General features: G+C 56.6%; 1 protein-coding gene across 8 annotated transcripts in view; it reads left to right on the top strand.

Annotated features, from left to right (window-relative positions):
- RALGPS1 (Ral GEF with PH domain and SH3 binding motif 1) overlaps positions 1–12,955 on the top strand; it is a 288,495-nt gene that overhangs the window by 256,280 nt on the left and 19,260 nt on the right. For 6 of the 8 annotated variants that reach the window (XM_060101203.1, XM_060101200.1, XM_060101205.1 and 3 more), the window contains one exon: positions 7,418–7,544. In XM_060101203.1, coding sequence (XP_059957186.1) covers positions 7,418–7,544 — 127 coding nt within the window. Of the gene's footprint in view, positions 1–7,417; positions 7,545–8,878; positions 9,037–11,245; positions 11,298–12,955 lie in introns of all 8 variants that reach the window. The other 2 variants (XM_060101207.1, XM_060101206.1) reach the window with 1 other exon arrangement.

The raw sequence follows: 12,955 nt of genomic DNA, 5'->3' as shown, positions 1-12,955 counted from the left end.
ACGTGGCCCCTACTTGCCACCACCAGCAGAGTGGTGTAGCCCTGGGCCCAGGTCCTGTGCGTGGTAGATATAGAAGCCCTGGCTCTCTTACCTGCACATCGGGCCTCCTCGGAGGACCTGCCCACAGCACGGGGCCCGGCCCTCAGCATTCAGTTATCACCATTCTTAATATTACGACACCACCAGTTCAAACCACGAGGAGGAGCCAGGCGATCTGACCTTTATCAAATAATTTCTGAACCTGGGCTGGGAGCCAGAGTGACTCAGGCAGTGAGACCGTAATCCCACGTACATGCAGCTGACAAACAAGGCGCATTCCACCCTCCACATGGATACATTTATTGAGCAATATGTGCAAAACAGAAACAAAGCCGGATGCTCCCATGCTTGCCTTTCCTCCCTGCAGCAGCTACCCGAGATGTTTCCCCTGGGACAGAACTTGCTTTCACTCCATCGCTTTGAGCAGAAGTTCTTCACCGGGTGCCTGTCAGAATCACCTGGAGATAAGCACCCCCAAACTCCCCTTAGGCCAGCAGAATCAGACCCTCCTGGAATGGGCCCAAGAAACTCCATCTCTCACACACCCTCCAGATGCTTCTGATACAAACATGCCTTGGTTAAGAATGACAAGCTCGAAGAAGCTGATGGCGGCGTGGAACCCCTCACAGGAAAATGCACACATACACGAAGCTTAGCCAGAGTCCTCGCTGGCTCCCATGGACCCTCCCAGGGTTGGTGAAGTCCAGGCCACGACTCTCTGACTTGAATATTTTTTATTTTTTTAATTTTTTATATTTTTTTGTTTTTTGGGGTTTTTTGTGGTACGTGGGCCTCTCACTGCTGTGGCCTCTCCCGTTGCGGAGCACAGGCTCCGGACACGCAGGCCCAGTGGCCATGGCTCACGGGCCCAGCCACTCTGCAGCATGTGGGATCTTCCCTGACTGGGGCACGAACCCGCGTCCCCTGCATCGGCAGGCGGAGTCTCAACCACTGCGCCACCAGGGAAGCCCCTCTGACTTCAATATTATGGGTTGGTCTGTCCGAGCCCCGTTCTTGAGATGCCGTATGCAGGCGGGAATTGGTACCTCAGACAGCACCCCCTCTTGTTACCGAATTACGTCCTGTGGACCCTGCTCCAGCCTTAGCCTGAGCTCTCTGTCTCAGCAGAGGGGGGTTATTTTTTCCATTTGGGTCCCAATAGGCAAATGACGAAACAGAAGCTGAGATCAACACAGCACAAGCTTTATTCAGTGGCCAAAGAGTGGAGAAGCAGGAACTAAATTCACAGATCAGTTAATTTTAGAGTAAAGACAAAGGGAGGAGGAGTGAGGTAATGATGGGGAGAAGGATGCATTAGTCTGCTGGGGAAGGGACGGGGCTTTTTCGAGGGAGTGGGGTGCCACCGCCTTTTTGTCCTTCTTTGGTCCTTAATGTCCAGTCCCGGCCACAGTAGATGTATCATTTAATGTGCTAATGTAGTCAGATCAACATATAATGAGACTCAGGGTCTGTTGGAAGTCAGATTCGTGCCATCTTGGTCCCAGCTGGTTCCATGTGGTTTTTTTCTTTGTGTGTGTGTGTGTGTGTGTGTGTGTGTGTGTGTAGCTTCCTTTATCATCTCTGGACCCTTTAACTTAAAGATTTATGTTCACTGCTGCTAGAGTCGGGGGTGTTGGCAAGTTTTGAGCAAGGACACTTCTCACAGAGGAGGTTGATGGGTTTTGAGCAAAACCTGGAGCTGCTTTGGCAGCACCCTCTCCTGCCACCTGGCCGAGAGGCGGTGTGATGTGGTGGGGCCTCCTTGAGAAGGTTCTTTGGGCTGCAAACAACGCAGGCAGACTCTGGCTGGGAGGGCTGAGCAGCCAGGCCAGGGAAGGTCAGGGGGGCACTGGGATTCCCTTCCACCTCGCTTTTTGCCTTAACCGTGAGCCTCTCTCACCGTAGACCCGCCTGCTCCTCCTCCACAGGCAGGGAAACATGGCCATCGACCGTATCTAGGTTTTATTTCTCATCCCAAAGAGAGATTGTCCTCAGACATGTTCCTGGCCCAAATCTGAAAATCCTGGGGAAGGTGTCTCCCCCAAGCCGGGGTCAGGGGCAAGGCCACAGTGGCGCTGGTCTGGGGTTGGCTCCCCTGTGACCCCCATCAGGGGAGGGGCGATTTCTGGCAAAGGTGCTGGGCAGGTGGTCCCAGGTGCCCCTTCTGTGCATTCACAAGGCCTAGACTTGAACCGGATTCCACGACAACCAGCCCCCTGTCCTCGAGGCTTAACCTCCTGAGCTTCTGCTTCCCCATTTGTGAGCCAAGGCTAATAGCAGGCCTCAGGGGGTGTTGTGTGGGTTAAGTGTGAAGCACTGCAGGGCTGCGGCAGGCACAGATGACACTCACATGGGGTGATCGGAGGAGGGTGTCAGGACGAGGGTGTCGGGAAGCCCAGGGTACAGCCCAGCACCCCCAGCTGGAAACAGTGGGGCACTGTAACTGCCCCTGGGCCTGCAAGGCTGCAGGGAAGCAGCGGTTACCAAAACCAGAGCAGAGGGGTCCTGGAGACCGCAGCTCTCAGGGGCGACCACAGGAGAGAACTGCAGGCAGCGGTGCTCTAGCCTCGCTGTCTTCCCTTCCCCCGGCTCTGGGCCGGGCTCCCCATCATTCTGAGCTGACCAGCAGCCGGACGGAAGGGAGCCCACTGACCTAGGCCCCACAGTGCAGCCCCCAGTTCATGGCACAGGGTGGAGAAGGACGGGTCTGGAGTCCCGCACAGCCCCTTAGCACGGTGCCTGGCACAGAAGGGGTGTCCACTCATGTTTCAAGTATGCTCATTTTAAATGACGAAATGTTTATACGTAGAGAATACCCATTGTACCTCCCACCCGTGTTTAACAGAAGTTAACGTTTTGCCGTACTTTCTTTATATTTTCTTAATTAATTACAGCTAGAGCAGAAGTCCCTCTCACCCCATCCTTTCCCTTGCTTCCCTATGGAGGTGTCTACTGTTCTGATACAGTTTGTGTTATCCTGTGTAAATTTTTGTGTTTTACTACAGGTATACCTGTATACAAACATATATACCATTTTTTGGTATGTTTTTTAAATTTTACATAAATGGCATCATGCCATCCACATAAACATTCTTTGGAACTTGCTCTTCCTACTTAGCATATGCTTCTGTGATTTTATCCGTACTGATACCTGTGGATCCAGTTTCTTCATTTTTTCCTGCTCTGTAGAATTTGTTGAATGAATAGACCACAGCTCACTTATCCATTTCCCTACCAAGGGGCATGCAGGCTGGTTCCACATTGAACATCCTTGTAAACGTGTCCCCTTGTGCACGTATGCAAGTTTCCTGAGGGCAGACACCCAGAATTGGAATCCCAGGGTCACGGTGATGCCATGAAGGCATGGCATCTTCACCTTTACTCAGCATCGCTAATTGCTTTCCAAGTATTTGACACTCAAATGAGCCCCAAACTAGCATTCCTGTCTCTCCACACCTAGCCAACACTTGATATTGTCACGCTAATTATTTTTTTACAATCTGATGAGGTGAGAATGTACCTCGTTTTTACTATAATTTGCATTCCCATTATTACCAGTGAGGTTAAGGCATCTTCCCCTATAGTTATTGGTCATTGGGGTCATTTCCTCTTTTGTGAATTGCCGCATTTGTCTCCTTTGCCAGTTTTCTGGGGGTGTGGGTTTGTCTCTTTCTTACTGGTGTTTGAAGTTCTCTGTAAATCTGAACATGAACCCTTTGCTGGTGATGTGGGTGACAGATACCTTCTCCCAGACTACAACTTGCCTTTTAACATTGCTTTTGCTCTCTTTTATTTATTTGTTTGTTTGTTTGTTTGGGTGCAGAAATGTTTAATTTTAAATGTAGTCAAATTTATTCATTTCTTTTCCTTTAGGGTTTATGCCTTTTGTTTCTTTCCTTTCCCCAAGGTCATAAGGATTGTCTGTTTTCTTCCCAGTAGTTTTGCATTTTTGCTTTTCACATTTATGGCATTAATCCACTTGTATAATATAAGGTAGGAGGACTCTAATTTCATCTTTTTCCACGTGGAACCCAGTGGTTCTAGCCCCATGTACTGAAAAGAGCCTCCCTACCCTCTGAATTGTAACGCCGCCACCACCATGAAGCAAGTCCAGGTTTTCACTTCTGATTCACTGAACAGTTCTCTGCCCATGCCCCAACTCCAGACTGTTTGAATTACTATTGTTTTGTGTTCCAGTCTGATATCCGGTAGGGCAAGTCCTGTACTATTCTTCTTAGGATTTGTCTTGGCTACTTTGTCCCTTTATTCTTCCATCAGGATTGTAAGATCAGCTGAAATGACCAGGTATGGCAGGGATGGAGCACCATATGCCCCTGACGGTTTCAAGCAAGGAAATGACATGGTCAGCTTTCCATTTATCAAACACTCATGAATTTGTATGGTGGTTGGATTTGAGAAGATTAGACTGGTTGCAGGAAGAAGATAAAGTGTGGGGACCCAGACCAGTCAGTGACAAGAGAGGTGGGCAGGGAGGGGGTGTACAAAACCTAGGGGCCTTGGCGATCGTGTACAGCAAGTGAGAAGAGCAAAGCAAGTCACCGTCTGGAAGAGGCCAAGACAACCCCTCCTTCCCTCCTTCTGGAAGAAGCCAGGTGACTGAGTGGCCAGCAGGGCCTCCAGCTAAGGCTGGAAATACAGGAGGAGGGTCCAGGTTCAACCCTGGCTGAACTTGTGGTATCTTAGGAAAGTTCAGATGGAGATGTCATGCCAACGGGTGGATACGTAGGTCTCAGGCTCAGAAAAGAGGAAGGCGGTAAAGATTTGCGTCATCAGCCGATCTGCTGAGTTAAAATCAAATCAAAACCAGGAGCCAAAGAGGGAGGCCTGTGTAGACAACACCAGCTGCTGGAGGCTAAGGAGCCCGTGGAGGAGGCAGAGCGACCGAAAAGGCACAGGGAGAAGCAGGAGCGCGTGACGTCACAGACGCCCCGGAAGCAGAGCCTTGCGACGAGCGATCGCTCGCGTCAGACACCAAGGGTGCTGGTGAGGAGGCCGATGAGCGTTCAACGATTAGACCAAAAGGAGGTCAGTGGGAGTGTCATCAGGAATGAAAACCAGATTCAGCGACTTGAGGAGTGAGCAAGGGGGTGGCAGCGGAGTAAAGGCCTCTGTCTGAGGAAGCGTGGCTGGCCGGGAGGAGAGCCGGGGCCGCGAGACCTTTTCACGGAAGATGAGACACTAGAGTGTGTGCACAGGCTGGGGAAGGGGCCTGAGTGGCGGGAAGGGGAAAGTGGGGGGGTGACTTCTCAGAGGGAACAGTAGGGCTGGGAGGTGGTCCCGGCTCCCCAGGCCTGGCAGGTAGGCTGGTGTGGACGGAGGTGCACGTGGCAATTGCAGAGCCAGACGCGAGGAAGCTCAAACTTGACAAGCACTGTTTTCTCATGGCAGGAGAGTGGCATCCTTTGGAGGGGAGGGTGTCTAAGAGTTGTGCGGGGGGCTGAAGGAGGGAGGAGACTCCTGGGGAATAGATGTTGAACGGAACAGCGGGGACCTAGTAAGGGTGTGGCGGCAGGAACTTGGGGAAGTGAAGGAGAAGATGTCGGGGTTGGGGGGTGCGGCATGGAGGGGGTGCAGGGAGTGGGATGGCAGCTAGGAGCATGAATTCAGAGCTTAAGATGACGTGAGTTCCTTGCCTTATGAACCCTCCGAAGTGCCAGAAGGGAGCTAGAACTTTCTGCAGTGGACAGGCTGGGGACAGGGGTCATTGTTTTGGACACTAAAGTAAGAATGAACCAAGCATGCTGGAGGACATGGGAACCCTTAGGTCACTTGTGGATCTGCGGCGTCTTGTGGCGGAGGATCTGGAGCCCTAGATGGACCTCGGGCCTCACAGGCCCTCCAGGACGTTCCCCAGCATGGCCAGGCAGCAGCCCCTTGGTTTGCAGGGTGTTTGATGTGCTCCGCAGGAAGTGGCCCAGCCCCTTTGTGGAAACCCTGGCCCCCACTTCTGGTGTCTGGCCCAGATAGCTAAGGCTAAGCTGGCATCTGGGGTCACGTCCCTTTGAGACAGGCTGGGATCTGGGGCCCTTTGCTGCAGGGCTTGTACCTGGACAAACGTCTTCTCCAGCAACAGATTTAGAGAAACTATAAGGGACTAAAAATAACTGCGGGCATGGGCGGTTGGGGCAAATTATGAACAATAAGATACAAAAAGGCCAAAACCCAACTGCCACTTCTGAGCAGGGTACTACACGTGATCCCTGCACACAGCACCCCCAAGGGGTGGGCACACCACCTAAGCCACCCCTCCAGCCTGACCCACCCATCCGCCCCTGCCCTGACCCCACAAAAGGAACCAGCTCGTCCCCCTTCAGGGAGTGAGCGAGGGAACCTGTTACTTGTTTTCGCTCCCCTGTGAGCACAAGTCTGAATAAAGCCTTGCCTGAATTCCTCGTCTGACCTCTTGTCAGTTTCTGTTGATTAGAGTCCAAGAACCCGTATTCGTAACACCTTAAACACCTCCCTTCCCAAGCCACAGAAACTAAAGAGTACCACAGTGGTCCAGACCACACCCCACAAAATATAGCTGTGGACATGGCCAGCATGAAGGATTCTGCCTCCATCTCTGCATATGTGGCTCAGTGGAGTTTGTGGCCCCGACCCCCTGGCTCTGATGACCTCCTGTTGGCCCCATGACTGGGGCTGAGGAGGTCAAGGTAATATTATCATAATAAAACCCGAGTGAACGCTAACTCTGCACACATTATTTCATGACCCCTCCCAACCACCTGCCAGGTGAGTGAATTATTCCCACCTTTCAGATGAGGAAACTGAGGCTCCAGGAGTAAGTAACCCATCCAAGGTCACCCAGGCAATAGCTGAGAGGCCAGGGGTCTGAACCCCTGCCTACGTAGCTGTGCTTCCTCTCATTAAATCCGCTGCTCCCCGATAAGCCCTCCACACCTCCCTTTTTGTCGGATGTGTGGTTGAGAACAGAAAGTGGCCGTGGAAGGGCACAGGGTAAGGGCCCTGGACCTAGACTCAGAAGTCACACTGTTAAGGCTCAGCTCTGCCACCCAGCTGGGTGGCCATGGAAGAGTCTCGCCACAGGGAAACAGGCCAGGATGCTGATCCCCACGTCCAACCCCACGTCTGTCCACGGCACTCTCCCCCATATGAGCAGCAGGGCTGCCCAGTCAGGGGGCCACCACACAAAGCAGGACACTGGCGCTCCTGACGGTCGGTTGTCAGCCTGGAAGCAGAGAGGGAGGGGTCAGGGTCTCGCGAGTGAAAGCCCACGGGACTTGGGAGAACCTTGCCCCCCATGACAGCCGGGCCAGGTACCTTCCCCCAAACCCGGCCCCCCCTCCCCTGAGCCTCCACAGCACCACCATCACTCTCTCTGCTCTGTTCACAGCCCCCGCCAGCGGCTCCAGTTCTGCGAGGTTCAGCCGGCGGCCCACCTGTCCTGACACATCCGTGGCTGGCAGCCTCCCCACGCCCCCAGTTCCGAGACACAGGAAGAGCCACAGCCTGGGCAACAAGTGGGTGACGGAGCGAGCACCCCCTGCTCCCCGGGTCTAGACTGGGCTGAGCGTGGGGCGTGGGCTGAAGGGCTGCTGGGAATGCCGGCCCACCGGGCCCTCCCCCACCCATCTGGGAGTCCCTGATGGGCACTCTCGGCGTCCCGGGCTGGTGCCCTCTCCTCAGGCCTGGCACGCGCTCAGGAAGAGTGGGGGCGTCCGCGGCAGCATGGCCTGCGAACTGGTGACGGGGTTTCGCGGGCTCGGCGGCCAAGGGAGGAAGTGTGCGGGGAAGGGCAGGGAAACAGTGGGGGGATTCCAGGAGGTTTGCCCAGGCTCGGGTAGTGCCTCCTTGTGGAAACCCCAGAGTCCAGTGGACGCCATGACCGTCATCCAGGGAGCACTAGGTGTCTCATGGTGCTTGTGTACTGGGGCCCAGAGTCTCTGCTCGCCAATTGTTGCAGAAAGCCTGCAGAGCAGTGAGCCTGCTGCTGGTTCACCCAGCTGTGTGGGGCTGACAGCTGGGGGACATGCATGGTCCTCAGCGTAGCCGGGGCAGCCATGCCCATGTCCCCAGGGTGTTGGGCACAGAATCCTGAGCAGTTGGGTCCCTTCCTCCCTCCCTCCCTCCCTCCTCCCTCCCTCCTCCCTCCCTCCCTCCCTTCCTTCCTCCCTCCCTCCCTCCCTCCCTCCCTCCCTTCCTTCCTTCCTTCTTTCCTTCCTTCCTTCCACCATTAAGACACAAGCCTCAACCAGCCCAGACCAGCCGTGGAGTCACTTACAGGCTGGAGGAGAAAGGGTTGCTCTCCAAGTGTTTGGGCCTTGCTCTGTGCTAGATGCTCTGCTACTTTCCTGTCCAGCATTCTTTCACTGAGCCCCTGCAGGCCTCCAAGGTAGGCGCTATATGATACACATTGTAAGAACGAGGCTGGTGAGGTTTGACAGGTGAAGTACGTTGCAGTGGTGAGTAAGGCTGGAGCGAGGATTTGGACCAGGTTTGTGACTCCAGAACCAGACGTGCTGACTGCAGGGTCACACTGTCCCTTCGCTTGTGTGGCCCCATGGCTCACCAGCACCCTCCGCTCACTTGAGCCTCATAGTCATCCTGGGAGACACGCAGGGCAAGTATCGTAAGTCCCCATTTGACAGGTGGAGAAACTGAGGCTCAGAAGAAGGATGTGACTTGCCCGAGGTCACACGGGGAGATAGGGCAGAGCCTGGACTTAGACCACGGTTCTGGGTGGAGGTCTTTCTCCTGCAGCTGCGCCGTCTGCTCAGGACGCCAGGGCAGGTGTAACCACTGTCACTCCCTAGATAAGGAGCTTTGCCTTTCTTTCTTCCTTTCCATTTTCCAGTATGATGTGTCAGTTGAGTGTAGTTGAGAGTAAAAGTGCGACATTCCCATCGGAGAAAGCGAGGCACCTGCTGGACGACAGCGTCCTGGAGTCGCGCAGCCCCCGCAGGGGCCTCGCCCTCGCCTCCTCCTCTGCCATCACCAATGGACTCGCCCTCGGTAAGCGTCTCCGGCCTGCACACCACAGCGGGTGGGCCGCAGCCCAGCGTGTGTCTCTGTGTCACCGTGCAGTGCCCGGTGGCCCCTCACCCCCTGCAGAGGGGGCTCCCCACAGGCATCACCAGAGCTAGGGAGGCCTTTGCTTCCCGGCCTCCGAGGCTTCACGAAATGCCCTGGGTTTGTCCTCATCCTGCTGGTGGCCCTGAGAGTGGCAGGCAGGCTGGACAAGGACCTGAGACCCGCCATCCTTGGCCGGCAACTGCCAAAGCCTGGTCGCTGCCCCCGCGGGGCTCCGTCCCTGGGGAGCCACAGCCCCCGCCCATAGGGCAGAGGAGGAGGTGCTGCAGGGTGGCCACTGGGTGCTCACTGTGCCCCTGTCTTCACACTGAGAAGCCAGAGTGAGGGAGGGCAAAAAACTGATCTTCTGGGATGAAAGCATATGTCTGAACTTCAGCCAGAAATGGTGCTTATGTCAGTGGAAGGACAGAAACTGAGCTGCTGGGGCCAGGAGGGGAGGGGTCAGAGCTGAGGATGGTGTTGAGCTCTGGTCACAGGTCTGTCCCGCTGCAGTGTCCAGGTCACCTGACCAGGTCACCTAGGTCATTTCTGCCGTCAGACAAGCGTACGCTCCACTGGCCGTGTCCTTTCAGTGTGCCCATGCTTCTGTAGTCTGTGTGTCTGTCTACTTCCCTTAACAGGGAGTGCTCCTGGGGCTGGCAGCAGGTTAGTCGGAGGCCTGTAAGGTGGAGGGCCCCATGGAAAGGAAGAGGGTGGTGCGGGCAGGACAATCGGGCAGGAATCTCACATCCCACGTCCTCATGAAATGAGGCCGGTCTCTGAGGCAGTGCCAGTGCAGGGGGCAGCTGTCTCCTACGTCCTGGAAAGTCCGTGACAAGCAAGTCCATGTCTGCCTCCTGTCCAGGAAGGAGGTCATCCCACTTGGACCCAGTCCGGGGTTTATACCAGCTTAGGAAAGTGTAGCCTGCGGTTCATGGGTGTGCCTTGGGGAAAGAATTCAGGGTCTGTGTGTTGGGGAAAGGCTGGAATAAACCACGTAGGCAGGTCCCTTCCCGGAGACTTTAACGTGCTTATGGGCTCTGTGGGTCTCCCAGAAGGCAGCGGAGTCTGCAGGTTCCCTCATTATCTGGGCCGGAACCATCTTCCTTGGAGAGTCCTCTGGGATGGGGTCCTGAGGAACCAGTCTGGGAAATGCTGGCCCAAGAGCATTCAGCTGGGCAGCAGAACAGCTGTTTTACATCCAGGAAACTTTCTGAGCTGTGCCTGAGCCCAGGCCTTTCTATTCCTGAGACAGAAAACTGAGTCAGACGCAGTGCTGTCCAGTATCCAGGTGGGAGATCACCAGGCAGTTTGGTTCTCAGCTCTTCTACTCGGGAAACTCAGATGTTTTTCCGTTTGGAGCTGAAAGGCTGGGAGCACGTTGCCGTATGTGCATGTGCCCTGTCTGGAGCTGAACTGGTCCCCTCCGTCCTGTAACTCCCAAGGGACCTGAGATCTCCTCCTTTTCCCCCTCCCACTGCCCGGCTGTGGTGTCAGCAGGCAGCCCAGGCAAAGAGTGTGGAACCCAGGCCCCTTTGAGAAAATCTCTCTACTGTCCTCGTGGCTGAAGCCGGGCCTTGGAGAGTCCAAGTCAGCCACAGGGGCAGGCCTGGGGGAGGGCTGGGCCCCGCTGTGAGCACACTGCCCAGGATCTGAAGGGGCGCTCCGTTGGGGCCTCTGTCTGCTGCTAGGCAGCTGCTCCCTGACCAGCGTCTAGTCGAGCCCTGACCTGCGGAGGAAGAAGTGTGCTCGTTTGGCCCCTGTCTTCACCAGGTGAGGCCTGTTTGACACTGGTTTTACTTGGGCCAGAAGGGAGGCGGTGGTGAAGCCAGGCCAGGCCAAGACACAGGCCTAAGGGCCCAGACCTCAGAGGACTGGTGGGCAGGCAGCTGCAGCCCTCAGGGGCAGGGAAGGGAGTGGAGGACCCACCCTCAGGGGCAGGAAACAGTGGGACGGGATGGGCCGAGAGTCAGAAATAGCAGCAGCAAAGCAGAAGCCGAGCCACGCTGACAGCCACAGGGTCAGGAAGCTGTTCCTCCGGCATGTCTGTGCAGCTCGGGGCCCGGGCCCGGTGACCCAGGAGAACGGGCCGCTCCGGGTGGCCCCTCTTCTGCGAGGCGGCCGCACTCATCCATCTGTGTTCCTCTTGCAGGCAGTAGTGAGAGCTCAGAGTTTAGTGAAGAGATGTCTTCAGGGCTGGCAAGGTGAGTGTGGCCTCCGCTCGGCCTCCTTCCCAGGGGAGTCGCTCAGGGCCCGGGGAGCTGGAGACCAGCCCCCCGACCTCACCAGCGGCCCAGCCTGGTGAGGCTGCCCTGTGGCTCCCGCAGGGCAGCATGCGCAGCCCACGGGCGGGGGTGCCAAGGCGGGAAGGCCGCTGGGCAGGCTGGGCATGGGGCGGACGTCCCAGCCCCTGCTCGGGCAGCCCCGCGTATCACCTGGTCCAGAGCTGGCCCGGGAGTCTGAGGCCAGCGCCCGAGGAGACCTGGGTGTAGATTTGGTCTGAAATGAGGGTTCTGGAAACCAGACGCCCGAGAACGGACCTCGTCTGGAGATGGGCTTGTGGCTCCGCCTGGTGGGGTCTGAGAGCGCTGCACCCCCGTGGCCTCAGGCCTTTGGGCCGACACCTGCCGTGCTGGGCACTGGTGAACGAAGGGGACCCTGGCCTGGGGTTGGGCTCCCTGCAGCCAGCCCGTCTGCCCCGGGGATTCACCCCCTGCGCCTACTCCGCTTGCTGCCGCTTCCTCTGCGCCAGGCACCAGGTGGGCTCTGGGAAGACAGGGACTCTGCACGGGGAGCTCCCACAGCCTAGGCGCCACCCAAGGTGAAGGGCATCGTGGCGACTTAAGTTCTGAGGGGAGCCAGGGAGACCCAGTGACGCAGAGGCAGGTCTGCACCGTCCGTCAGAGTAGCCCCTCCACTAGCCTGTGTGCACAGCGGCCTGTGTGCAGACAGGCGCACACACACTCACACGGACACACACACACATGCTACACCCTCTGTGTACATGTGTATGTACACACACGCACACTCACGTACGCTCACACAAATTTGGGTGTACATTCACAATGCAGGCATACACATGCCTCTCACACATATACACACACTTTTCCTCTGGTGGTGAAGCCGCCTGTCTCCTCAGCCTCCACAATCATAAATGGCCAGAGAAGGGGTGAATCCGGCCAGTCCGTACAGGGCAGAGTGCTATCATGTGGGGATAAGTGATCTTTGCTGAGCACTCCCTGTGTACCAGGCACTGTCTTGGTCTCTCCCAATCCTCAGACCTAGCTGTGCGGTGGTTACTCGTAAAATGTCCCCGTTTCGTGTCTGTGGACAGCAAGGCGCGAAGAGGTGACGTGGCGGTCCCGCCTCACCCGCCCCGGTGGGCAGAGCTGACCCACGTCCACCTCGCCCAATCTGGGGCCCACCTCTTCGCCACCATGCCTCGTCCAGAGCCGCCGTGACGCTGCAGGGACCGGCCCCACGTCGGGCAGCCAGTCCATCAGTCCTCGTGAAACCCCAGGTGGGGGCTGGAAAGGGGGAGGGATGACGCCCTGAGCCCTCGGAGCTGCTCCCTCTGTCCCGCCGCAGGCCTCCTGGAGGGACGTTTGCTCTGACTTGGGGAGCACAGGCAAACGGGCCCCGCTGCCCTCTCCCTGCCCACCCCAGGGAGGGGTGAGAGCCAGACAGGCACCGGGCAGACTCCGCATCTGACGAGTGGAAGTTTGACTTTTCTCAGCACCGGTCAGGGGACTCGTGGGGCAGCCCCGAGGAAGGGGGCTTACGGGCAGTCCAGCACCTCCCCAACCACGGGCCGAAGATAGGACATTGATCCTGAATGGTCTCCACACCTGGAGCTGCTCAT

Source organism: Mesoplodon densirostris, chromosome 6, assembly GCF_025265405.1.
Source record: "Mesoplodon densirostris isolate mMesDen1 chromosome 6, mMesDen1 primary haplotype, whole genome shotgun sequence".
Taxonomy (NCBI): Eukaryota; Metazoa; Chordata; class Mammalia; order Artiodactyla; family Ziphiidae; genus Mesoplodon; species Mesoplodon densirostris.
This window is presented reverse-complemented; position numbering and strand designations above follow the sequence as displayed.